The 26,180-nt window shown below is 45.5% G+C and overlaps 1 protein-coding gene across 4 annotated transcripts in view; it reads right to left on the bottom strand.

Annotated features, from left to right (window-relative positions):
- Positions 1-6,951: 6,951 nt before the first annotated feature.
- LOC135069295 (TOG array regulator of axonemal microtubules protein 1-like) overlaps positions 6,952-26,180 on the bottom strand; it is a 37,014-nt gene continuing 17,785 nt past the window's right edge. For 2 of the 4 annotated variants that reach the window (XM_063964680.1, XM_063964671.1), the window contains exons 2-5: positions 12,181-12,286; positions 9,380-9,615; positions 9,063-9,221; positions 6,952-7,263 (exon numbers count right to left, since the gene is read on the bottom strand). In XM_063964680.1, coding sequence (XP_063820750.1) covers positions 7,251-7,263; positions 9,063-9,221; positions 9,380-9,615; positions 12,181-12,279 — 507 coding nt within the window. In that variant the 5' untranslated portion in view covers positions 12,280-12,286 and the 3' untranslated portion in view covers positions 6,952-7,250. Of the gene's footprint in view, positions 7,264-9,062; positions 9,222-9,379; positions 9,616-12,180; positions 12,287-13,866; positions 13,945-14,676; positions 14,762-26,180 lie in introns of those variants that run through there. The other 2 variants (XM_063964691.1, XM_063964701.1) reach the window with 2 other exon arrangements.

Raw genomic sequence — 26,180 nt, 5'->3', positions numbered from 1 at the left:
GTCATGCGGCGGACTTAGAAGAAGAAGCGGGGGAGGACTTTTGTTCCTGGGAACTGGCTGTATGCTGCAGCTTTTTTCCCCTACCTCTGCCTCTGGGCAGAAAGGACGCGCCTCTACCCCGCCTGCTCTTTTGGGGACGAAAGGACTGTACCTGATAATACGGTGCTTTCTTTGGTTGTGAGGGGACATGTGGTAAAAATGCTGACTTCCCAGCCGTTGCTGTGGACACTAGGTCTGAAAGACCATCCCCGAACAACTTCTCACCCTTATAAGGCAAAACTTCCATGTGCCTTTTAGAATCTGCATCACCTGTCCACTGCCGAGTCCATAACCCTCTCCTGGCAGAAATGGACAGTGCACTTATTTTAGATGCCAGCCGGCAAATATCCCTCTGTGCATCTCTCATGTATAAGACAGCGTCTTTATTATGCTCTATGTTTAGCAATATAGTGTCCCTGTCTAGGGTGTCAATGTTTTCTGACAGGGAATCTGACCACACAGCTGCAGCACTGCACATCCATGCTGAAGCAATAGCTGGTCTCAGTACATACCAGTGTGTGTATATATAGCCTTCAGGAGAGCCTCCTGCTTTCTATCAGCAGTTTCCTTTAGGGCGGCCGTATCCGGAGACGGTAGTGCCACCTTTTTTGATAAGCATGTAAGCGCTTTATCCACCCTAGGGGGTGTTTCCCAACGTGACCTATCCTCTGGCGGGAAAGGATACGCCATTAGTAACGTTTTAGAAATTACCAATTTTTTATCTGGGCAAGCCCACGCTACTTCACACACTTCATTTAATTCTTCAGAAGGGGGAAAAACTACTGGTAGTTTTTTCTCTCCAAACATAATACCCTTTTTTGTGGTACCTGGGGTCACATCAGAAATGTGTAAAACATTTTTCATTGCCTCAATCATGTAACGAGTAGCCCTATTGGACATTACATTAGTCTCTTCGTCGTCGACACTGGTATCAGTATCCGTGTCGACATCTGTGTCTGCCATCTGAGGTAGCGGGCGTTTTAGAGCCCCTGATGGCCTTTGAGACGTCTGGGCAGGCACGAGCTGAGAAGCCGGCTGTCCCGCATTTGGCATGTCATCAAATTTTTTATGTAAGGAGTCGACACTTTCACGTAATTCCTTCTACAAGTCCATCCACTCAGGTGTCTGCCCCGCAGGGGGTGACAACACATTTATAGGTATCTGCTCCGCCTCCACATAAGCCTCCTCATCAAACATGTCGACACAGCCGTACCGACACACCGCACACACACAGGGAATGCTCTGACAGGAGACAGGACCCCACAAAGCCCTTTGGGGAGACAGAGAGAGAGTATGCCAGCACACACCAGAGCGCTATATAATACAGGGATTAACTAAATTATATCCCCTTATAGCTGCTATATATGTATATTGCGCCTAAATTTAGTGCCCCCCCCCTCTCTTTTTAACCCTTCTGTAGTGTAGACTGCAGGGGAGAGCCAGGGAGCTTCCTTCCAGCGGAGCCGTGAGGGAGAAACGGCGCCAGTGTGCTGAGGGAGATAGCTCCGCCCCTTTTTTGCGGACTTCTCCCGCTTTTTTCAGGAATTCTGGCAGGGGTAATTTATCACATATATAGCCTCTGGGGCTATATATTGTGATGATTTTGCCATGCAAGGTGTTTATATTGCTGCTCAGGGCGCCCCCCCCCCAGCGCCCTGCACCCATCAGTGACCGCAGTGTGAGGTGTGCATGAGGAGCAATGGCGCACAGCTGCAGTGCTGTGAGCTACCTTGTTGAAGACAGGAGTCTTCTGCCGCCGATTTTCCGGATCACTTCTTGCTTCTGGCTCTGTAAGGGGGCCGGCGGCGCGGCTCCGGGACCGAACATCAAGGCCGGTTCCATGCGGTCGATCCCTCTGGAGCTAATGGTGTCCAGTAGCCTAAGAAGCCCAAGCTACCACCAGTTAGGTAGGTTCGCTTCTTCTCCCCTTAGTCCCTCGCTGCAGTGAGTCTGTTGCCAGCAGATCTCACTGTAAAATAAAAAACCTAAAATATACTTTCTCTCTAGGAGCTCAGGAGAGCCCCTAGTGTGCATCCAGCTCAGCCGGGCACAAGATTCTAACTGAGGTCTGGAGGAGGGTCATAGTGGGAGGAGCCAGTGCACCCCAGTTAGTCCTAAAGCTTTCTTAGTTGTGCCCAGTCTCCTGCGGAGCCGCTATTCCCCATGGTCCTTACGGAGTCCCAGCATCCACTTAGGACGTCAGAGAAATGTCGTGCTTTCTTACGCTGTGCAGGATTATAAGGCAAACTAGCAGAATTACCAGCTATAGCTGTGGAGACCAGGCCCGAGAACCCTTCTCCACACAATCCTCCGCCTTCCATATGCCTCTTAAGTCGGCATCATCTGTCCAATGCATATTCTACAGGACACGTCAAGCAGAGAACGACATAGCTTTGACTCTAGGACCCAGTATACTCATGTCTCTTTGGGCATGCTTTATAACTATATATCTATCACTTAAGACAGCATCTTTAATATATTTATATCTATATGCATACTAGGGTCTCAATCTCTGCTGATAAGGTACCTGTCCACGCTGCCACAGCGCTATAAACCCATACCGACACAATCGCCGGTCTGGGTAGTATACTAGAATGTGCACGCTATCTGCAGGATCCCTGAGAATAGCAAGTGCTACCGTCTGTGCAAACAGGACACCCTAGGGGAAGATTCTCAACATATCCTGGCCCTAGTGGGGAAAGGATACAGCCTGAGAATTCTCTTGTGGGAAGCTGCCGTCTCTTGTCTGGAGATTCCCGCTCTTTTTCCTCATGAGAGGAGGGAAATTTACCTCAGCATTCTTCCCCTTAAACATGTGTACTCTCGTGTCAGGGACAGATGAGTCATCAGTGATATGCAAATCATCTATTATTTCAATAATCATATATTGAATACCTTCTAGTCATCTTGGCTGTAACTTTGCATTATCGTAGTCGACAGTGGAGTTAAACTCCATGTCGATACCAGTGTTTGTTATTTTGGATAGTGAGCATTGAGAGACTCTGAAAGTCTCTGTGACATAGGGACAGACATGGGTAGATTTCCTGTCTGTTCCCTAACCTTGTGTGCAATAAATTCACCTTAGCACTTACACATATCCAAACAGGTGTCGGCGTTGTCGACGGAGACACCCTCTCACACACATATCCGCTCTATCACCTCCTTAGAGAAGCCTTTTACCTCAGACATGTCGACACACGCGTACCGACACACCACACACACAGGGGATGCTCTATTTGAGGACAGTTCCCCCACAAGGCCCTTTGGAGAGACAGAGAGAGAGTATGCCAGCACACACCCCAGCGCTATATAACCCAGGGATTACACTACAACTCAGTGTTTACCCAGTAGCTGCTGTATATACAAATTTTGCGCCTAAATTTATGTGCCCCCCCCCTCTCTTTTCACCCTTTGTGTACCAGGATACTGCAGGGGAGAGCCTGGGGAGCTTCCTTCCAGCGGAGCTGTGAAGAGAAAATGGCGCTGGTGTGCTGAGGAAGAAGGCCCCGCCCCCTCAGCGGCGGGCTTCTGTCCTGTTTCTGACTAAAAATGGCGGGGGTTTTACACATATACAGTCACAGACTGTATTATGTGTATTTTTATGCCAAAGGTATTTTTATTGCTGCCCAGGGCGCCCCCCCCCCCCAGCGCCCTGCACCCTACAGTGACCGGAGTGTGTGGTGTGCTGTGGGAGCAATGGCGCACAGCTGCGGTGCTGTGCGCTACCTTAATGAAGACCGGAGTCTTCTGCCGCCGACTTCATCGCTTCTCTTCTGTCTTCTGGCTCTGCAAGGGGGACGGCGGCGCGGCTCCGGGAACGGACGATCGAGGTCAGGCCCTGTGTTCGAACCCTCTGGAGCTAATGGTGTCCAGTAGCCTAAGAAGCACAAGCTAGCTGCAAGCAGGTAGGTTTGCTTCTCTCCCCTCAGTCCCACGTAGCAGTGAGTCTGTTGCCAGCAGATCTCACTGAAAATAAAAAAACCTAACAAATACTTTCTTTCTAGCAAGCTCAGGAGAGCCCACTAGGAGCACCCAGCTCTGGCCGGGCACAGATTCTAACTGAGGTCTGGAGGAGGGGCATAGAGGGAGGAGCCAGTGCACACCAGATAGTACCTAATCTTTCTTTTAGAGTGCCCAGTCTCCTGCGGAGCCCATCTATTCCCCATGGTTCTTACGGAGTTCCCAGCATCCACTAGGACGTTTGCCCAAGCGGATACTTAAGGAGGGTACTCACGGAGAGATCCATGCTTAAAATCTAAGCAATCTGACTAGATTGCTTAGATTTTCAGAACAGATCACTCGCGTGTACCCCCCACAGCGATAGCGGACCCGCGCATCACTATCGCCGGTGCTAGATTGGCCGCTGGGTGAAATGAGCGGCCCCTCGTCCTCCCCCACATCGCTCAGCACACATCGCGCTGTGCTGAGCGGCGGGAGAGATGTGTGCTGAGCGGTTCGCTCAGCACACATCTCTCCCGTGTATATGGCCCTTTACTTTACAGTAATTCCCAGATATGCGCACAGTCGGAGCTAGCAGTATATTCACACTGCCCCCTAGAGATCGGCACAATCTGAGAAAGCAGCAGCATTTAACATACAGTTATATCACGTTTTCTGAGTTGTTGCTACACTGCGGTACTAAAAAATAACAGCATACAAACACAGCAAGAAAGGGAGCAGGCGTTGCTTGACAGCAAGGAAAGGTAATCGGTTGAGATGGCCAAGCAGCAAGGTGGGGGGCTGAAGCGACCAAGGAGTAAGGTTGGGAGCTGAGGCAGATAAGGAGCAAGGCAGAAGGCTGAGGCGGCTAAGGAGCAAGGCGGGAGCTAAGGTGGATATGTAGAGAAAGTAAGGGTCCTGAATCGGCAAAGTAGCAAGGCGGAGGCCCTGAAGCAGCTAGACTATAAACTTTACAGATGCATCTTAAAATTCAGAGCAAGAAAACCAGTTTTTATCTCCATTGCCCTTTCCAATAATAACAGTAAAGCTGTTGTTACTGGCCTCTGAACTTTGAAAGGTATTGGTAAATGGTAAAGCAGACTAAACCAGTTGCAAAACTAAAGAAGGATCGATATAGCGGGCCTTTGATTACAGACAGTGGCGGAACTGTGGGAGGCAGTGAAGTCGGCTGCCGCCGGGCTCCTGGCCTCCAGGGGGCATATCTCCTCCATTACCTTCTGCAGCCTAAATCGTTCGCTGCGGAGGAACTGTGCCAGTGACACGGAAGCTGCCTCTGACTCTGGCTGCAGCTAGGGGGAGCTCCAGACAGAGCGCATCTCTTCCCTCAGTGAAGCTCTCTGTTCATCTATGTTCCTCCGTTGGGCTAGCAGCAGGTAGGCACTGGCAGCACTTGCCTCAAGCTGCACTAGGGGGTGTTAGCAGTGGGAGGGGGGATGCTGGGGGGGTATTTAATAAATGTTGGCAGCTCTGTTTTGTGTGTGCATGTTTTTAAGTGATGTGTGTGTGTGTGTGTGTGTGTGTGTGTGTGTGTGTGTGTGTGTGTGTGTGTGTAAGTGAGGTGTGTGTGTTTAAGTGAAAGAGGCTTTTGTAAGTGAAAGGCATGTGTGTAAGTGAGGTGTGTGTGTGTGTAAGTGAGGTGTGTGTGTGTGTAAGTGAAGTGTGTGTGTGTTTAAGTGAATGAAGCTTGTGAGAGGCATGTGTGTGTGAGAGAGGTGTGTGAGTCGCGTGTGTGTTTAAGTGAAAGATTTGTGTGTGTGTGTGTGTGTGTGTGTGTGTAAGGCATGTGTGTGTTTTTAAGTGAAGGAGGTGTGTATGTGTGTGTGAGAAAGAGGCATGTGTAAGTGAGAGACGCATGTTTGTGTTTAAGTGAAAGAGGTGTTTGTGTGTTTTTAATTGAAATAGGCGTTTGTGTGTTTTTAAGTGAAAGATGTGTGGTTTTTTAATTGAAATAGGCGTTTATGTGTTTTTAAGTGAAAGAGGCGTTTGTGTGAGAGAGAGGCGTGTGTGTGTGGTTTTAAGTGAAAGGCGTTTGTGTGTTTTCTATATCTATATATATGTCCAAGAAATCCGTCACTCTGAGATATAGAATGACTTCTACCTGGGTGCCTTTACTGTAATTGCATAGATCCAGTAAGGCAGATGCATGAGCTGGCTGAAAGCACGGCACTCCAGGATTTAATTAATAGCTTTTTTATAGAAAATGAATAAATGGTACAAGCATTATATATTTGTTATGTAGTTCACAGTCTATGTGGAATCCTCATTAATGCCAAGGTTTCCGGGCCTCTGCGAACCTGTCATCAGGGCTGAGGAGAGAGAGCTAGTCCATTGTTAAGGACTCCACAAAGACTGTGAGCTACATAACAAATATATTATGCTTGTACCATTTATTCATTTTCTATAAAAAAGCTTTGAATTAAATCCTGGAGTGCCGCGCTTTTCATGCAGCTGCCTGTACTGGATATATATATATATATATATATATATTGGCACACCACTGCGCCAGAGCATCTCCATTGAGACCTGCTGGTGGGTGAGGGAGTACTGTGGTTGTGCTATAAAGGTATGCTGATATTGATGACTGACTTGGAATGCGTTCACTTTCCTTGTGTATCTATATTACTATTGGGAAAAGCATCTGAGCTACTGTTTACCCTGAATGCCGGATAGCTACGTATGGTGTGTGTGTATATATGTAGTGGGGCACCAACATTTATCATGCCTACGGGCGACTGGGGTGAACTTACACCACTGATTACAGAGTATGTGTTCACGGGTGGGCTGTAAGGATGTATACTGTAGCTCAGTGCAATGCATTATAAGTTCTAGATATTGGTTGTATTTTCACATTCACACTAATCAGGGCGCATTAATAATTTTCTTGTCTTCTCTGTTTAAGTGCTGACTGCCAAATGGAGAAAGCACGGAATCACACACAGAAATTCACCAGCGTCTCTATAAAGATCAGTGATTTCATTCTAAGATTCTTTCTATCCTCAAATTATCAGACAAAAACACAGCAGAGGAGCGATGGAAAGACATTAGCGCCTGTGTGCACAGACTTTTCTACACACATGTATTTCAATCAAGCACGCAAGTCTCTTTCTGTAAGTCACTACAGAGGACCACTTTATCTTGCCTTGACTTGGATATGTCTAATTATTTCCTTTATATAAGGCAAATCCTTGCTTGGGACATATTTCTCCAGAATTTTTTCAGTCCGGATGGGACATCAGATAGTGAAGCATCTTTCAGCCATAGAATCTGCAATAAAAACACATTTGTGGGAACATTACATTAGGATAAATAAGGCAGATCGGATAATTATAACTACACTATAACATCTCTGAGTGTCCCATTCCCAGCATTGCCTGTGCCCAATGTTCCCTACACATTAGACATCGGGATGACAGTGTGTCATGAATGAGCAGCCAGAATGAATGGCTCAGTTAGAATGAGTATGTGCAAAAGACAGAAACTGTGGTTACTGTGTTACTGAGTGGCGGGGGATGCGGGGGAAACCACATCTTTTATACTTATATTTAAACTCGATGGGCCTAATTCAGCATGGGTTGTAGATATGCGTAAAATCACACATCTACAACCCATTACACTGGCATGCGAGGGGGGGGGGGGGGGGCGCCCAGCACAGGGCAAGCCCACAACGCATGCCAGGCCCTTCTCCCCCGCAAACATGTGAGTGCATGCCAGGCCCTATATCTGAATTCCTTAACTGACACTGGGCCATGGGGTATAGAGGCTTTTTTAGACCATTGGCACATTAAATAATTTAATGTCTCTACGTTTCTCCATCTTATACCTCCTTATCCAGTGGGAACCTCTGTTCTCCTTCTAACCAACCCCCACAGAACAGAGAGAAATGAAGGGATAAAAACCCCAGTGCAGGGCTGTGTACATCCACATAGGTTTCACCTGCGACAGAAAGTGACCCTAAACTAGACCATTTAGCACCGCTCTTAATACTAGAACATATATCAGAGCCTTTACTTCCTCTGGGACCACAGAACCTGGAACCGGCAGTGAAAGAGGACAATCCCCCAATCCTTAAGATTGTCTTCTGCCGTCACAATTGTCCAATTCAATAAAACAAAAGGATTCTCCCTGTTGAGGGTATTGTCACTGTACCCCCAGATGGGCAACCTACATGTTCTTGGAGACAGACCAATGTGCGGTCTGATCAAGTTATTGAAATGTTCTATTCTGTCTTTAAAATTACAGATGCTTTAATTCCAGTGTCTGAATGGCGGAAATCTTGTGGCTGCCTGCAACTCACAGCTTATTGCATTACAACATAATCTGCAACTGGCATTTATTTTGAAATGTAAGGTGTCTGGGTTTGGGCCACACCTAGCAGAGCAATTCCTGTATATGTGGGTAAGGAGGACAGGAAAGTATGTGCTCTTTCCTTCTAGTAAACAGCACCGTCAGTCTCCAGTGACGCCTCGCTGTATGGGTAGTACCCGATGATCTGCCTGTATGAAGCATCCTTATCATACCAATGACTCCTCTGCTGCCTCACCCACTGCTTGAGAGGAACACTTAGAATGAGACTCTCTTCTGGAATGGACCAACACACGACTCATGCATTACCCTAACTTAGCCAGTGAGGAGGTCTCTAGAATCCTCTCTAAGGGGAAAATTCTACCAACTTGGCCAAACCTTGTAGCACAGGACAACATGATCACTGCCAGAGTTGGCAGTGAAATCATCCAAAGAGACATCTCACATTGGCAGGGATTACAGGGGGTTTCTACCAAGACAGAAGGCCAGTAAGACTGTCTGCTATATGTAACCGATGCAGCAGTTATTGCTACTAGGAGGCAAATTAAAACAACAGGTAGCCTAACCTAAAATGAACCCTGAATCCCCTGCAGGACGGGGAGGTAGGGGCGGTAAAATCATAAAATACCTGAAATGATTTAACGGGCAAACGTTCTATACGCTATGGACCGGTGTCCCCAAGAGGACTAGCGAGATACAGAGTATAGAGACATAACGGGATAAAGAGAATGAGAACAGAAAACAATTAGCAAACCACTTACCTGGTTTCCTGAGAATTATCCTCTGCAAATGTTATTATAGCAGGAAGAGTCTTATCTGTGATGTCCTGTTTTCCAGACAGATTCCGCCATGGTCCCGTCCTCTCCACCAGATCACACATGTGCTGTGCCGTACATTTTTTTACTGCGGTGTTCAGGTGGCTGCAGGTAACACATGAACCCACATAAGCACCAAGCAGACAAATTACCAACAACATAAAAATAATATATACTGTATAGATATAAAAAGAATGGATAAGTTTACAACAAATAATGTAAATGTAGACATATAAGTGGAAGGTTACCCAGTGTAACATTACCTGAGCCCTCCGTTTATGAGGGAGGTGAGAGCCCGTACCGGCGTCACATTCTGTGCCATCGCATCAAGTGCCTTGTCCACATCTTCCCGCATGAAGAGATTTGATTCTCCTGCCTTGGAAAGGAGTACGCGTGCACAGTTGTCCAGTTCGTTGTCCATGTTCTTCTTCAGGTGCATGAACATGTCTCCTAAACAGTCAATTGCTGCCCGGGAAACACTGGAACGCAAGTTCTTCACCTAAATGAAGGAATAAAATGTAAATAAATGAAGGTTTTTACTACAGACTGAACACAACAAAAGAATTCATGCTATGTTAAAGAATAAATCCACTTTGGAGATGGAATCCTTCATATGTAACCCGTGATATTTTAGGAGACAAATGAACACACAGCAAAAAGTTTTTGATCAAAAGTCACAATATTTACCGTAATCAGTTGTACAGAACAATAAATGGGTCATTATATACGTTTATGACAATTCTCCCGCCACCACCACCCATTGGAAGCGCTGCTTGCTAATCACATGCTGGAAAGACAGCAGCTTCCCCCGGGGACTGCCATATTAGAGAGCACTACAAATTGTATCCACTCCCCTGCTATAGGGCAGCCCTACCAGGTTCTAGGGCAGGCCTGGCCAACCTGTGGCTCACCAGCTATTGTGGAACTACAAGTCCCAGCATGCCCTGTCACAGTTTTAGCATTCCCTAATAACAAAACTGTGGCAAGGGCATGCTGGGATTTGCAGTTTCACAACAGCTTTAGAGCCACAGGTTGGCCAGGCCTGTCATAGGCGCTGCAGCTGATGCGGCCCTAGAAGCAGTTATGCTTGTTAATGTGTGTACGTGTGGAATTATGACCCTATGCATGCACATATTTACAAACACCGTCCCCCCCTCCCTGGGCAGCCAAGGTAGGAGCCACCGATGGACAACACAGTTTTGCCTGATAATTTAGCGATGAACAGTTACCCTACGTTTAGACTCTGTCTCATACCTCCCAAATTTTATCTCAGCCCGATTTTAGGGGCATGGCCTAACAGAAAGAAGTGCGGCCTTGCGGCATGTGCCACGATCGCAAGCCACGCCACCATTTTTGTCATTATGGGGGCATGAACAGCGCTGGGAGAGCTGCTGGTCATGCCCCCTGTCCCTCTCTGCCGTGAATAGACGCTGTGCGCATGCGCACAGCATCTATTCACCGCTGCTCTGGTCAGAGCAGCGAGTGATAGGGGGGGATCTCCCAACTGCCCCCCCACCCGCGGGACACTGCGACCCACGGGTGGGACAGCGGAACAGACCGTGAAAAACGAGACTGTCCCGCCAAAATCGGGACAGTTGGAAGGTATGCTCTGCCTTAGTGATTTTATTCCAATAGGTGGCAGCAGCTCACATGGGAAGAGCAGAAGATACAGATAAACTTAAGACGGTAGCAACTGACAATTGGGAGCCTGTTTGCTGGTACACACTACATGTGGACACCCGCTTAGGTTAGGGCAGAGAAGATTTCGCACACACAGACGGAAAGGTTTATTCACAGTGATGAGAATACCTATTTGGAACTCCTTGCCTAGGAGAGAGTAGTAATGGCAGACTCGGTCATTACTTTTAAGAATGAGCTAGATAAATCCCTAATGGATAAGGATATACAGGGTTATTGTATGTAAATCATGCACTGTAGTGATAAAATAAAATAACCAAAGGAGTATTTTAGTTTATGGCTAAACATTCACTACAGCTAAAATTAGTCTTAAAAATATTACAGTATAGGAAATCACTAACAGGTTGAACTCGATGGACAAATTGTCTTTTTCAACCTCAGAAACTATGTTACTATGTATTTAGGCCCTCATTCCGAGTTGATCGCTCGCTAGCTACTTTTAGCAGCAGTGCAAACGCTAAGCCGCCGCCCTCTGGGAGTGTATCTCAGCTTAGCAGAAGTGCGAACGAAAGGTTAGCAGAATAGTGTTTCAATTTTTTCATGCAGTTTCAGAGTAGCTGAAAACCTACTCCTTCCTTGCGATCACTTCAGACTGTTTGGTTACTGGTTTGACGTCACAAACACGCCCTGCGTTCGGCCAGCCACTCCCCCGTTTCCCCAGGCAAACCTGCGTTTTTTAGCACACTCCCGGAAAAAAGGCCAGTTACCGCCCAGAAACACCCACTTCCTGTCAATCACTCTACGATCAGCAGAGCGACTGAAAAGCGTCGCTCAACCTTGTGTGAAACGGCATAGTTTTTTGTGAAGGTACTTTGTGCGTGCGCACTGCGGCCCATATGCATGCGCAGAAATGCCGATTTTTAGCCTGATCGCTACGCTGCGAACAATGGCAGCTAGCGATCAACTCGGAATGATCCCCTTAGTTCTGTCCTTCATTAGCATACACCAGATAGCATGTCAAATCGTCCAGTAGGCCATGCAGCATGGCTATCTGGTCGACGTTGCATGCGACCGCAGGAGTGCACAAACCACCAATACACACTAGGCAAATCATCCCGATATCGCTCCAGTGTGTACCCGGCTATAGAATGGATTTTCTAGAGTTCTCTAGGGCTTTAGGAATGACTCTCCTACTCCAGAAAGGGGAATTAAGATAATGCTTGTGCGAGTGCAGCATCTGCATTACATGAAATATTGACTGATTATATAACTAAAGCGAGATGGACCAAGAAGAGTGATGGACAATAAGAACCGGCAACATTTAATGTACTTGTGCTACAATGACCAAAGCAGCTGCTCTCCTCACTAATAGAAAATACACCAAACAACTGCAGACCCTCTAAACATCTATGTAGAACGTATTTACCTCTTGTATCAGTGCAACGCTGAGGTCATGAAGTCTCTCCAGAAGAACATCAGAATGGAAAATGGCCAGAGACCGCACCAAGGCCAGACCCTCTATCATTTTCTCCCTGAGAACATTTAAAAACACTTTGTGTACATTGAGAAGGCTTGGTCAACAAATAGTTATCATGTATTACTGTGATATGGGCAACACACAACACTATAACCCTTAGTTAAGGCATTTTAAAGCCCTTTAAAAGTACAGATGTTCTGAGAAGTATATCTATTACTTTGCTGTTATTTCATGAATTTTTAATAAGACTTTTCAACTTTGAAATTCTGGGACAGGCAGACCTACAGGGGGCGATACAATTGTTTATTTGAGCGCCCAATGTAATAGGCACCCGTCAGAGCAATTCATTTGTTGTTACAATTGGGTGCCCAGTACTTCTAAGTAGAGATGAGCAGGTTCGGGTTTTACTCGGATTTACCCGGTTCTTATTAGATGCCGTTTTGAGAACCGAGTAAATCCGAGTGAAACCGAACCCGCTCATCTCTACTTCTAAGGCACCCAAAACCACCACAAAGTGAAAAGTGTTGTTTGGGGCGTCCAAACGGGACACTTGTTGCACACTTCTGCTCGCCACCTCTGGAGACTGCGAGCAGAAATGTCAGTGCCCGCTGCACTCACTCCAGAATAATTGCATTGTGTATGGTGCACCTGCACCCTTTTTCCTATATTGTAGTACTAAGTCCCAGCAAGGTAGCACATCCCATTATAAGAAGCCAGGGTGTGCAGTCCAGGCCCCCTCTCCATAATATAGTCTATATTATGTGTGTGTGTGTGTGTGTATACACAACTGGGGGCTTGGGAGGCCCTCATTTCTGGATTAGCACCACACTCATCGCCTCTCAGGCTTTTAAACAGGGAACCAGCACATGCTGACTGAACACAAGGCATAGGTAAGATCCTTTCAATTATATACAAAGTCAGTTTGGGGGTGAACTTTTTGGTCATGGAGCTCCCTGGATTACTCTGGCTGTACCACTTTGGGGCATCACCACCTTACATTTATTTTTAACACCTATATCACCTTGTGTTTGTTTTATATTTATGTAGCATTTTTTACATATCTTTTACCAGTGGCATGCGGTGAGGTCAGAGGCTTGAGGAGGCACAAGCAGTGAAGCCTCTCAGTGCCAGGAGCCTGTCTCACCCCCTACACAATTTGACTCTTATGTCCCTGCACTACATCCATGCAAACACAGGGAGAACATACATACAGTAACAGCCAGGTCACAGTCATTACCCTAGTGTTGTGAGTAAACTGGTGCAGTGAGGTGCGCACACACACACACACACACACACACACACACACACACACACACACACACACACACACACACTGTCCTGTACCCATGCTCACTACAGATTACACACTCACAGACACATACACACACAGTCCTGTCCCCACACTCACTGCAGATTACACACACACACACACACACACACACACACACACACACACACACACACACACACACACAGTCCTGTCCCAACACTCACTACAGATTACACACACACAGTCCTGTCCCCACACTCACTACAAATGTTACACACAGAGTCCATGTTCTGGCAGCTGCTCATCCCAGTCACTGTGCACGGGTGGTTGCTGCTGGCACTGCGGGTCCCCATTTCCCTCCTCACCTGCCATGCTGCTCAGCTCTGGTGTCTGCCTTCACTTCCCGGATTGGTCACATGACCGATCTGAGCTGTCCATCAGAGCTCACACATGCCCCCACTGTGAGGCATGCCTCCCATTTCTCTGTTCCATGCGGTCTGATTGGCCGCTGTGTAGCCCCGCTCATCTGTAGCGGCAGCATCCGACAGTGTGAGAAATGAGGCTGAGCTGCTGCTGCCTCATCTCTATCTCTCCCTGCAGTTCCAGGATCCCTTCAACTCTGGTAGGTTTTATCTATAAAGATGATTGCATTAATACAAAGAAGATGCTTATATTGTAATTATAAATATCTTCTGTGTGTTCTCCCAATCATTTTTATAATGAGAACTCTGAGTATGACAGGGAGCATGACAGGTGAGGCACTGCCTCCCCTGACTGCACGTTCCTGTCTTTTACACTTGTAACACTGATCAGCTAACCTCACTTTCTAACACTCTGACACATTACTGCTGTCCTAGTTGTTTTTTCTTTAACACTCAGCAGCCTCTTTCATTTGCCTAACACTGATCACTCACTTCTATCCCTTTTCTGTGTGATGCCCTGGGGTAGTATGGCTGGGGTAGTTTGGGGGTGCTGTGATCCCCAGAGGTGGACCCCTATAGTGTTATGGATCTGTCCAACGAGGTCACCGTGTGAAGTAGGTGGGCAGGCTCATATACTGGCCAATAGGGCCGGATTAAGGTCTATGGGGTCCCCTGGGCAACAAATTTGTGGAGCCCCCACACACTGTCCTCACAACTGCAAAAAAAACATTGAAGTAGAAGTACAGCATTTACCTGTCTCCTCTCCGTCCTCCTCAGCAGCTGAGATGTTCCTTTACTTATGCGGCTGCCGAGGAGCTTCACTTACAGCAGTGTGAAGTCTCGTGAGATAATGTGAAATCTCGCGAGACTTCACACTGCAGTGAGTGAAGCTCCTCGGTGGCCGCAGCTGTAATGTAATGGAACGTCTCAGCTGCCGAGGAAGACGAAGAGGAGACAGGTAAATGCTATACTCCAGGCCTGGCCAACCTGTGGCTCTCCAGATGTTGTGAAACTACACATCCCAGCATGCCCTGTCACAGTTTTAGCATTCCCTCATAGCAAAACTGTGGCAAAGCATGATGGGACTTGTAGTTTTACAACAGCTGGAGAGCCACAGGTTGGCCATGCCTGCTATACTCCTACTCCAATGTTTTTTTTGCAGTTGTGAGGACAGATATTGTGGTACTAAGTCCCAGCAAGGTAGCACATCCCATTATAGGAAGCCAGGATGTGCAGTTCAGGCTCCCTCTCCACAATATAGTCTAAAACACATTAACCCCTGTACATTTACAGTATATGGTGACTAGCACTGAATCATGTGCGACGGGTCTCCGACCACAGCTAGTATTAGCCCTTCCCTTGTGTATATGCATGTGTCTCTATGTGCAAGGACTGAGACATACCACCGGTGGTTCTTCACCAACATTACTCGCACCATCGCTACCTGCAACACCCCTATGGCAGGTGCAGTGTCTCCATCTGACCATGGCCTCCTTTGCTTGTGGCCACTTTCACTGACCTGCCCACAACCCTCCCATGACATGCCCAAGAGACGGACAAGGTTTGCATCACTTCCAGCCACCTTCCAGTCACCCCCCAGGCATCTCCCAGTCACCCCCAGCCATCTCCCACTCACCGTCCAGCCACCTCCGAGTCACCACCCAGGAAGCCCATAACTGTTCTGACCTATGCAGTCTCTCCACCATCTGTATAATGCGCCATAAAAGATTTCAGGCATTTGTGCTCAATTATATGATCATCAGCATTGTTTGCGGATTATGGGCCTAATTCAGCAAAAATCGTAGAAGTGTGAAAAATCACACATCTATGATCCATTACCCTGACATGCGGGGGGACGCCCAGCACAGGGCAAGTCCGCCCCGCATGCTGGAACCAGCCCAGCGGCGATGCTTTCCCATGTTTAGGGTAGCCCTCTGCCTATGCAGCTGAGCTGTGTTTCGGGTTGCAGCGGCTGCGCGTGACATCACGCAGCTGCCATGGCCCGCCCTACAAATGGTCTGAATACACCTGCTTTGTCTGGACCCCAACCCTCCAACGGCGATACAACGCCCCTCCCACCCCGTGAACGTGGAGGCGTTCGCAGATAGGAGATGTCGTAGCATCTAAGAGTATTTGCACGTGTAGTGCGGCTTCTGCACGTGCGCAGACTTCACAGGGCATCAGCTTGCGAACGCTGCCGCAGCAGTGTTCCATGCTGCATTAAGCCCAATGTGCAGCTCAGAATCAACACTACATGCAGAGTTTAAAGGGGTTGGGTACGAAATCCTGGCAGTTTATTATTATTATTATTATTATTTATTTATTTATTTATTAACAGTTTCTTATATAGCGCAGCAAATTCCGTTGCGCTTTACAATTGAAAATAACAATGATATAACAAACTGGGTAATAAACAGTCATAGAGGTAGGAAGGCCCTGCTTGCAAGCTTACAATCTATAGGGAAATAGGCATGGATACACAAGGAAAGGTGCTATCTATTGCATAGTTGTTCGCCAGATTGCAAAGGTTCTTGGTTGGCTGTATGATATGGTCGTACAGCAATGATGAACCGGATTTGAGAGGAAGGGAAAGTGAAGAATGAGAAGACATGTGAGGATATGTGTGGACTGTACAGAGTGGATGCAATTTGATAGGAAGGTTTATGAAAGTTATGTAGGCAGTTCTGGAATTTGATATGCTTGCCTAAAGAGGTGAGTTTTAAGGGAACGCTTGAAGGTTTGGAGACTAGAGGAGAGTCTTATTGTGCATGGTAGGGCATTCCACAGAGTGGGTGCAGCCCGATGAAAGTCCTGCAGTTGTGAGTGGGAGCCATTAATGAGTGTGGATGAGAGACGCAGGTCTTGTGAAGAGCAAAGAGGTCGGGTTGGGAGATATTTTAAGATAAGCAAAGTGATGTACGTTGGTGTAGTTTGGTTAATGGCCTCGTGTGTGAGTAAAAGTATTTTATATTGAATGCGGTAGAGTACAGGTAACCAATGGAGGGACTGACAGAGTGGATCTGCAGACGATGAACGTCTAGCGAGGAAGATAAGCCTCGCCGCTGCATTCAGAATGGATTGTAGTGGTGAGAGTCTCGTTTTGGGAAGACCAGTTAGGAGACTATTGCAATAATCAATGCGGGAGATAATGAGAGCGTGGATTAGAGTTTTAGCAGTGTCTTGTGTAAGGTATGGTCGTATTTTGGATATGTTTTTTAGATGCATGTAACATGATCTTGAGACAGATTGAATGTGGAGAACAAAGGACAGATCAGAGTCAAGGATGACACCTAGGCAGCGAGCTTGTGGGGTAGGGTAGAGAGTCGAGTTTTCAACAGTGATAGAGATATCAGTTTGGTACCTACTATTGGCAGGTGGAAATATAATTAACTCTGTCTTTGAAATATTAAGTTTGAGGTGGCGAGATGTCATCCAAGATGAAATGGCAGAAAGGCATTCAGTGACATGGTCCAGTACAGATAGGGACAAGTCAGGGGAGGATAGGTAGATTTGAGTATCATCTGCGTACAGATGATACTGAAATCCAAAAGAGCTGATTAGTTTACCAAGAGATGAGGTATAGTTAGAGAAAAGCAGAGGACCCAAGACTGAGCCTTGCGGTACTCCAACTGAAAGAGGTAGCGAAGAGGAGGTAGATTCAGAGAAGCGAACACTGAAGGGGCGATTAGATAGGTAGGATAGGAACCAAGAAAGGGTTGTGTCTTTAAGAGCTAGGGATTGTAGTGTCTGTATGAGAAGAGAGCAGTCTACAGTGTCAAATGCAGCAGATAGATCTAGAAGAATAAGTAGTGAGTAATGGCCTTTAGACTTCGTAGTGACCAAATCATTAACCACTTTAGTCAGTGCTGTCTCTGTGGAATGTTGGGAACGGAAGCCTGACTGAAGTGGGTCCAATAAAGTGTATGAGTTAAGAAAGTGTGTGAGTCGAGTGTAGGCAAGTCTCTCAAGTAGCTTAGAGAGACAAGGGAGCTGAGAGATAGGGCGGTAGTTTGAGAGAGCATTAGGGTCAGAATTTTGTTTTTTTAAAATAGGAGTAATCACTGCATGCTTGAAGAGTGAAGGAAAAATACCAGTAGAGAGAGAGATTACAGACGTTAGTTAAGGTAGGGATGAGCACCAGAGACAGAGCTTTACTTATTTGTGAGGGTAAAGGATCAAGAGGAGAGATAGTAGAGAAGCAGGATGAGAAGAGTAATGATACTTCATCTTCATTTGTGTGATCAAATGAAGAGAGAGTGCCAGAGGGTTCAGGTAAAGAATGGAGCAGGTCACTGGCTACCGAAGAGCATACCATTTCATCTCGGATCTTATCAATCTTCTCCTTGAAGTAGGAAGCAAGATCCTGTGCCTTGATAGTGGCTGGTGGGGTAGGTGAGGGAGGATTCAGAAGTGATTTAAATGTATTAAAGAGTCGTTTGGGGTTAGAGGCTTGAGCAGAGATAAGAGTTTGGAAATATGTTTGTTTGGCAGTGTCCAGGGCATTTCTATAAGAGTGGTAGACAGTCTGATATGTGAGGAAGTCACTTGAAATACAAGATTTACACCACTGACGTTCAAGTTTTTGTGTGAGTTTTTGTAGTTGTCTTGTTAATTTGGAGTGCCATGGTTGACATCTAGGCCTCCGTGGAGTGTGATGGGTAGCTGGAGCCACTTCATCTAGGGCTAGTTCTAGAGTCTCGTTCAGGTGTGATACAGCCATCTCAGGAGAGGTGAATGCAGAAATAGGTGAAGGCAGTGAAGTGAAAAGTTCTTGAAGATAAATTGTGTTAATATTTCTGCGGGTTTGAGGAAGATTGGAGGACTTCAGCAACACAGGGTTTGAATTAACGGAGGAGAGCATGCAGGTGATAAGGTTGTGATCTGAGAGGGGGAAAGGAGTGTTAGTGAGTTCAGAGATGGAGCATAGTCTGGTGAATACTAGATCAAGGCAGTGGCCCTCCTGATGAGTAGAGGAGTCAGTCCTTTGGGAGAGTCCAAGAGAGGAGGTTAGAGAGAGTAGTTTGGAGGCATGAGCAGCAGATTTTGGACAATCAATAGCAATATTGAAATTACCCATGATAATGGTAGAGATGTCAGAGGATAGGAAGTGAGGGAGCCAGGCAGAAAGACCTTCCAGAAATTGTTTGGGATACTGTCAAAGTCAGAAAAATATCTCTACACACACTGCCATATTTGCACCTCATACTGGTCCGCACTGCGCATGCGTACGCTCTCCCGTACGTGCACATACTCACAGTCGCGGGCACCCGCAGGCGCACGGTATGCGTATTTACGGTAGAGTTTATGTAATCGTAGCGTGCGACTCATTCGTTACATATTTTCACTAATAATGTATTTTGTAGATCATGGTCCCTTTGATAGATTCTGAAACTTTAGTTAACATAGCATGTTCCTGAACAGAGAGATCCCTCTTTGTATTGTACGAAGGGTCTAACAGGGGTCATACAGTAGTGTTTGGTACCCATCGGAAGAGTATTTAAATAGCAATATTCCGGTGTTGGTTTGGAGCGGATTAGTCGCTCGTGCGAATAGTTATGGACATAAGAAGTTTATGTCCATTTACTATTATTTGTTCTTACTTAGTCATGCGGCGGGAAACCCAGTATCCCACCCACCTGAACAGTTGGAAACAGTCACAGCCCACCAGTATGAATCAACCTATGACCTTTTGTTATAATGCGAAGCCGAATTCCTGTGTCCAATGAACAATGAGATTGTAGGGACCATTGAATTGTATTGTGTGTGGGGCATAAATAGGCAGGCCGACCGTATCCAGTTCACTCTCTTCAACGGTTCTCATTGCTGATAATCGGGAGCTGGATATCGAGGCGCATGCGATCGTTTCCCCTTGTGCGTAAGTTTTCTCCACAGTCATATTGTCTTGATGTTATTATGAGCCATCTCTCTCTCCTCCTCTTTTTCTCTTATTTTCTCTTAAATAGTAATTGTATTGTATTTCCTGTGTAGTTATCTGGTTAGGTAGTCTATGTTATATTGTAGTGTATGATTTGTATTTGTATTAATTCTTTTGCAAGTATATCATTCATAATATATATATATTAGGCGTTGGACCCTAAGCCCAGGTATCTGTGTATTTCTTATAGTGTTAAGTATTCCCTGAGCGTCGGTGACGCTCAAGCAGCTTTGTAGTTAATCAGGTTACACCAGGTTGCACTTACACTCTGTCACCACACTAAGGTTTACTGTATATTTCGTTGTTAAAGGTATAGATATAAAGGTTTAACGTTATAAGCGTCTGCACCGCTGGTGATCTCCTCGTGGTCCGGAGCGTCCGCTACGCTATAGCGAATCATTACGTTAGTCGGCAGCCAATAGCGTGCCTGCCTGTGATCTCTGGGCCGTAAGCGAACGTGACGCTTGAGCGTCTCGACTACGGTTGAGCGATCGTTACGCAACTTGCGTACCCTTACGGTACTTCTTACGTAGATAGCGTACAGTGTTCTTAGACCTCTTAAAGTGTTTTATATACGATAAATATTTAGCTTTATCAATTGGGGGCCGTCCAGTCCTTCACATATCTGCACTAGGTAATATCAGCAGACATTATCCATCAGCAAAGGGCGGGAGGTTGTATCCCTCGTAGTGCTGACGGGATAAGCGTCTGCTTCGCTTAGGTAAAGGGTGCTGAAGGAATCCGGGAACCGGAGGTAAGAGCAAAACGCTAGTGTCTTTTAAAACTGTTTATTTTTCTGTCTTGCACGCACACATATATATCTGCATTTCCTTTTCATTTGTGTATTTTCGTATGTCACTCTCCTGTTTGCCAGTTTATAGTTGATAAACGTGCTGAGAGAGATTTGCCGCTATTTCAATAGTTTGAGTAAAGGTAATATAGTTAAAGTGTAGACAAACACACAGTTTTTGCCTGGGAGATAAGGCGAAGTCAGTGTGGTGTGTGGTAGATGATCAAGGATCATCTACATTGATAAAAGTATAAATTGTGTTACGGTGGATCTTTGCTTTGCGTACACGTGTCTCTAACAAAGACTTGCGTATGCAATCCAAAGGCCGACGCACGCAGCGTATATTACGCAACGGAGCGTCTGGGTACGCCCACGTAACTCAAACAACAGGCGATAAGTAGCGCAACGCGGTAAATAACGCAAAGCGATAAATAGCACAAATTGATTTCAGCTTTCCAAAACTTAGTTTAAATACCTTACTTTACTGCAACACCTCTGGGGAGAGCTATCAGACTACGGGAAATGATTTTTTTCTGATCAGAAAACTATAAGAATGATAGTGGGTTGAAAACGGTATGAGTGTATTGAATCCCGCTTTGTGGACTTTGTGATCTATGTGATAAAACGGTATTGAATCCCGCTTTGTGGACTTTGTGATCTGTGTGATCTATGAGCACGGCCTGAAGTGAAAACGTGCAACAGAGTGTGATAAAGTTTTCGTTGTATTACGCTCTGGCTGTTTTGGAGCACAGTAGGGAGACTCCAATGATCCTACCATTTATGGGCAACAAGTGTCTATAAGTGGTACGATTGGACCGCACGGTTGTATGTGTGACCAATAACGCAACGTGATATGAGGTCGTATATCCATGCGTAAATCTTGCCCTCATACGTGTTGTAGGGAGCACATGCAAGCGTGATTTGTGTAAAGAAAAAAGGAAGGGAATTTTCTCAGGAAAATCTCTAAAGATAGGGCCTGCAACGGCTACACGTGTCTGCTAGAAGGCGGACCGGAGATACCCGGAGCAGAAGAAGTTCAGTGGAAGAGCTTTAAGGATTTCCAACGAAGTTCTGTGTTTGGTGCATTTTAGGAAGTTTTTCTGTGTTAGAAAGGTCCACAATGGCAGCCAAGTGCACAATACAGAGACGGTCGGAGGTCAGGATTCAGACTCCAGAGGCTTGCAGACCCCGAGGGTCTGCTCGGTTAGTAATGTGGAGGAGGTATGGTCCCCACACTGAGACCTTTTGTGATGAATGGACACGAATGACTGCGGGGGATAAGGCACCATTTCCCGGGATAGGTAGTTTTGACTTAGAGGTGTTGCATAATTTAAGGCGGAGGATCGGTCTCATAAAATCCTGGAAACAACGAGTTAAAAATGATGATTGTTTGCAGTTATGGCAACAGGAAAGTGAAATGCAAAGAAATGTAACTTACACACCTAACTTTCATCTTGAGAGGAGAGACATGGCAATGGAGAGGATTATGGTTGCGGAGAAAAGCACAAGGGTGAACAATAAAAACGCTCTTAGCAACTGTAGTATAGATGATAAGAATAAGTGTAATAAATGTAACAAAGATAATTGTAATACTGTTGAATGTACAACTATTAACCCATGCAAGTCGCACCCCATGTTAAACTTTCCTCAGGAACACCAACAAGAAAGCGAGCCCAGAACTATGTCGGCACCTCTTCCAGAAGCCATCACACAAGACATCCAGGTGGACGCGACCCAATCGGTAAAGACTGTAATCAAACCCCCTAATGGAGGGTCAGGTGAGGTCGTGTCCACAGGTACGTATGGTATTATACATTACGCACAAACAAATGTACCTCATATTGTAGAATCAATTCAGAATGACGTTACTGGACTTAATCCTGTCAGGGTAATTGCAGTACCAAATGGGAAAACTGACTCTTCAGGAGTCACTCCCGTCAGGAACATCGCCATGTACTGCCCCTTTTCCCGAACAGAATTAAGAACAATTCTGTCTGAATTTCCTGATCCCAGGAAAGACTTAGTTGCTTGTCAAAGATACATTAGAGTGCTAGGACATACTGCAGAGCCAAATAACAAAGATTGGAGGACAGTTTTGAGGGCATGTTTACCTCCCGATGTTGATTCATTGAAATTTATCGCTGATTGTAAGCTAGATGAGGAAGTGCCACTAACAAACGAGTATAACCAAGATAATGTAAAAAGAATCAATCTGCAGTTGAAAGATTATTTCCCTACAGTAGTAAAGTGGAATAAAATCTTTACAATAAAACAAAAAGAAGGTGAATCCGCATCAGAGTATTTTCACCGGGCTCTGCAGGATATGGCTAGGTACACGGGTATAGATGACATTGACACTAACGTACACCACAGAGAGGTAGCTGTGTCTGTATTAATGGACAGCTTAAAAGACACACTAAAAATCAGGGTACAAACCTCCATACCTCACTGGAGAGGCATCTCGGTGGCTGCATTAAGAGAGTCCGCTATCGAGCATGACCACAATATCCAAAGAACCAGGGAAGCGCAGGGAGAACGGTTGATGGCGATGAGCATCCGAGCGTTTGAGGAGGCATCAAATCAACCAAGACCTCAGGTCATTGACACTTGGAGGAAACCAAGGATTTGTTATAATTGTAGAAGAGAAGGGCATTATGCCAGCAACTGTAATAACCCACATAAAGTCAGACCCCCTAGACCAAGAAATGAGCAAAGTTATAACACACAAAATTAAAATCAGGGATCATATAGGAAAAATTTTGGCCCACACCCATAATGTGCAGTCAGGAAAGGTGATCATTAGGACTGATGGTAAGCCTGAGGTTATAGTTAATAAATTGGGAGGTCATTCCCTGAAAACACAGGAATGACCGGGTGAAACGTTGTAAATGTATCTGTGAAATGTTTCGTTTTCTCTCTCCCCATCTCTGACGATTATTGGTAGGATTCAAACATTGCATACATACTTGGTCTTTGCAGAAGTCTACCAAACCCCAGCATGACCTATCCGCACCAATGTATTCTGGCCAGATACAGACAATGGAATATGGAAGTGCTGGGGGGAGGGAATGCGCAAGGAAACCATTGGACATGTAGATATGACAGCCTGATGATCTGGCAATGTTTTAAAATGTTTGAAAAAAAAAAATGTTTTTTTTTCCCTTTTCCTATTGATGGTTATTGTTGATTCAAGTAATATACACATGCACATAAATTGTTCTCTCTCTCGTTTGTTTTTTTATGTTTTCTCTCTTCTTTCACATGTTTTCATGATTTAAAGATGGTATGTCACACATCAGTTAGACAAATGGTAATGCAAGATTTTTGCTCCTTACAGAGAGATCGCTGATTTGGAAAGAATATTGCATCATCGGAATGTTCGTTTGGAAGACTGAAGGACAGCACCTTTGAGATGACAACAGAACAAGAAGAACGACAAGACTAGAGAACTTAATTATCGTAACAAGTCTCTCTCCCCCTCAAACTGATTTTTTGTACCCCCATTACAAAATTTCTTCTTTTCTCCTCCTATAAGATGGACTTGCCCCAAGAGACTGTGATATGGATTTTCCTGTTGACCATGATGTTGACCAGAGCAGTCTGTTTCGGTGAGAGTATCAGTGAGGTCGAGATCCAGAAAGGTCCTGATGATAAAGATGGAGGTGTAAATTTCCAATAACAACCCAATCACCAAGCAAAGGCGAGTACCGGAAACGATCTAGCAGCCATGTTATCTGTAAACATTTTCCTTTAAGGATTGTTAGCAGAAGAAAACTGTATCTGTAGGCTCTGTGATAATGTCATTGAGGATGGGTGTATTAAGAAATGCCAATCCAGTTTTAATATCCATATGGACAGGCATCCCTTGAGTGACTATCACTCTTTAGTGGGTAGTGTGTTAAATCAAACAGATTGTTGGGTATGCTCTCAAGTACCTCAAGGTCATAGCAAATCAGGGCTAGTACCATTTCCTTTAACGGTAGGGGAGGTACTTGAGCTAAAGGGTGGGAGACCGGTGGACAGGAGGTTTAATATCTCCAGCCCTCCTAGTTTGAAGCTCCACCAATACCATATGGATAGGTCCCTATTATGTTTCAACATCTCCAATCCCCGAAAGCCGGGAAATTGGGAAGTGTCATGGAGTAACCAAACCATGACCTTTTCGCATAGAGCAGATAGAATGCCTACAGATACAGAGCTTGTACGCCACATAGCCAGTAGAGGAAAATCTTTCCGGTATAGGTATACCTTAGGAAATAGGATTACTAGAGTTGGAGAGGTATCACCAGGATACTGTGCACATATCGTACAACCTGATACGTGTACTAAGCAGATGGAAGAATTAGGGTTAGGAGATTTCACATGGAAGGTGTGTAATATGGTTATGTCCTACTCCGTCCCATATGTTCTCCCCGATGATGCATATTTCATATGCGGGAGAAAGGCGTACAAGTGGCTTGCCCCAAACTCTGAAGGATTGTGTTATATTGGAAAAGTACTGCCTGAAGTAATGACTGTATCACATGACAAAATGAAAGACATACACCGTGGTGCCCAAGCTCCTTATACTCACACCCATTACGAGCACGTTGTTAAAAGGCACCTGATAGAGAAGACAGAGCATCCGGCCTCTGATCTGATAAGTGAATCCACCGGGATTCAATTCTTAATCGCGTTAGATTTCACCCGCACCGCTAGAGGAGTGCTGAATTATAAATACATATCGGCGCTCGCAAATTTGTTAGATAATATCACTGAAATGTATGATGACACGTTTAGATATACTGGAAGGGAACTTCAAGCTTATAAAACAGAACTGGTGCAGCATAGAATGGTTCTTAATTACCTCACAGCAGTGACAGGTGGATATTGTGTTACATTGGCAACACAGTACGGCGTGAAGTGTTGCACGTATATCACGAATAACACCGAGGATCCGGTCGAGGTCATAGACCAAAAGATGGACGATATTCTCCAATTGAAGTGGGAATTTCGCAGGAGACACAATCTCACTCTTGCTGCTGTAGGTAATGAGCTGACTGGTTGGGTGTCATGGTTGAACCCGCGAAATTGGTTTTCTGGTTTAGGAGACTGGGCTCAAGGAGTCATAATGGATGTTGGGAAGTTTCTCCTATGTATCTTAGGTGTTGTCATATCGATTGGATTGATATTTAGATGCGGTCAGGCTTTAATGAAGTGCAATCATCGTACTAGGGTAATGAGTTTAAGGAGTGAGGAAACTGTAATTAACCTGGACTTGATTTATGACCCAAATGTAGAAACAATGATGTGATGAAAATGCGATTTCTACGGTCCGTTTCTTTCACCTGTTTTTCCGTTTTCTCCAAGGTAACAAGACCCACTTGGACGAGGAATTTGATGAGCCGATATACAGACAACAGAGGGATTAAAGAAGAAGTTTGACAACCTGATACACAGATTTTTGATGAACTATGCCATGGATCCCCAGTTTCCCTAGAAATTTTAAAATTACGCTAGCCCAACACTTTTGTAAATCTATGGACATTGACA

This window comes from Pseudophryne corroboree, chromosome 1 (genome assembly GCF_028390025.1).
Source record: "Pseudophryne corroboree isolate aPseCor3 chromosome 1, aPseCor3.hap2, whole genome shotgun sequence".
NCBI lineage: Eukaryota > Metazoa > Chordata > Amphibia > Anura > Myobatrachidae > Pseudophryne > Pseudophryne corroboree.
Note: the sequence above shows the minus strand (reverse complement) of the source record. Positions and strands in the feature narration are given on the sequence as shown.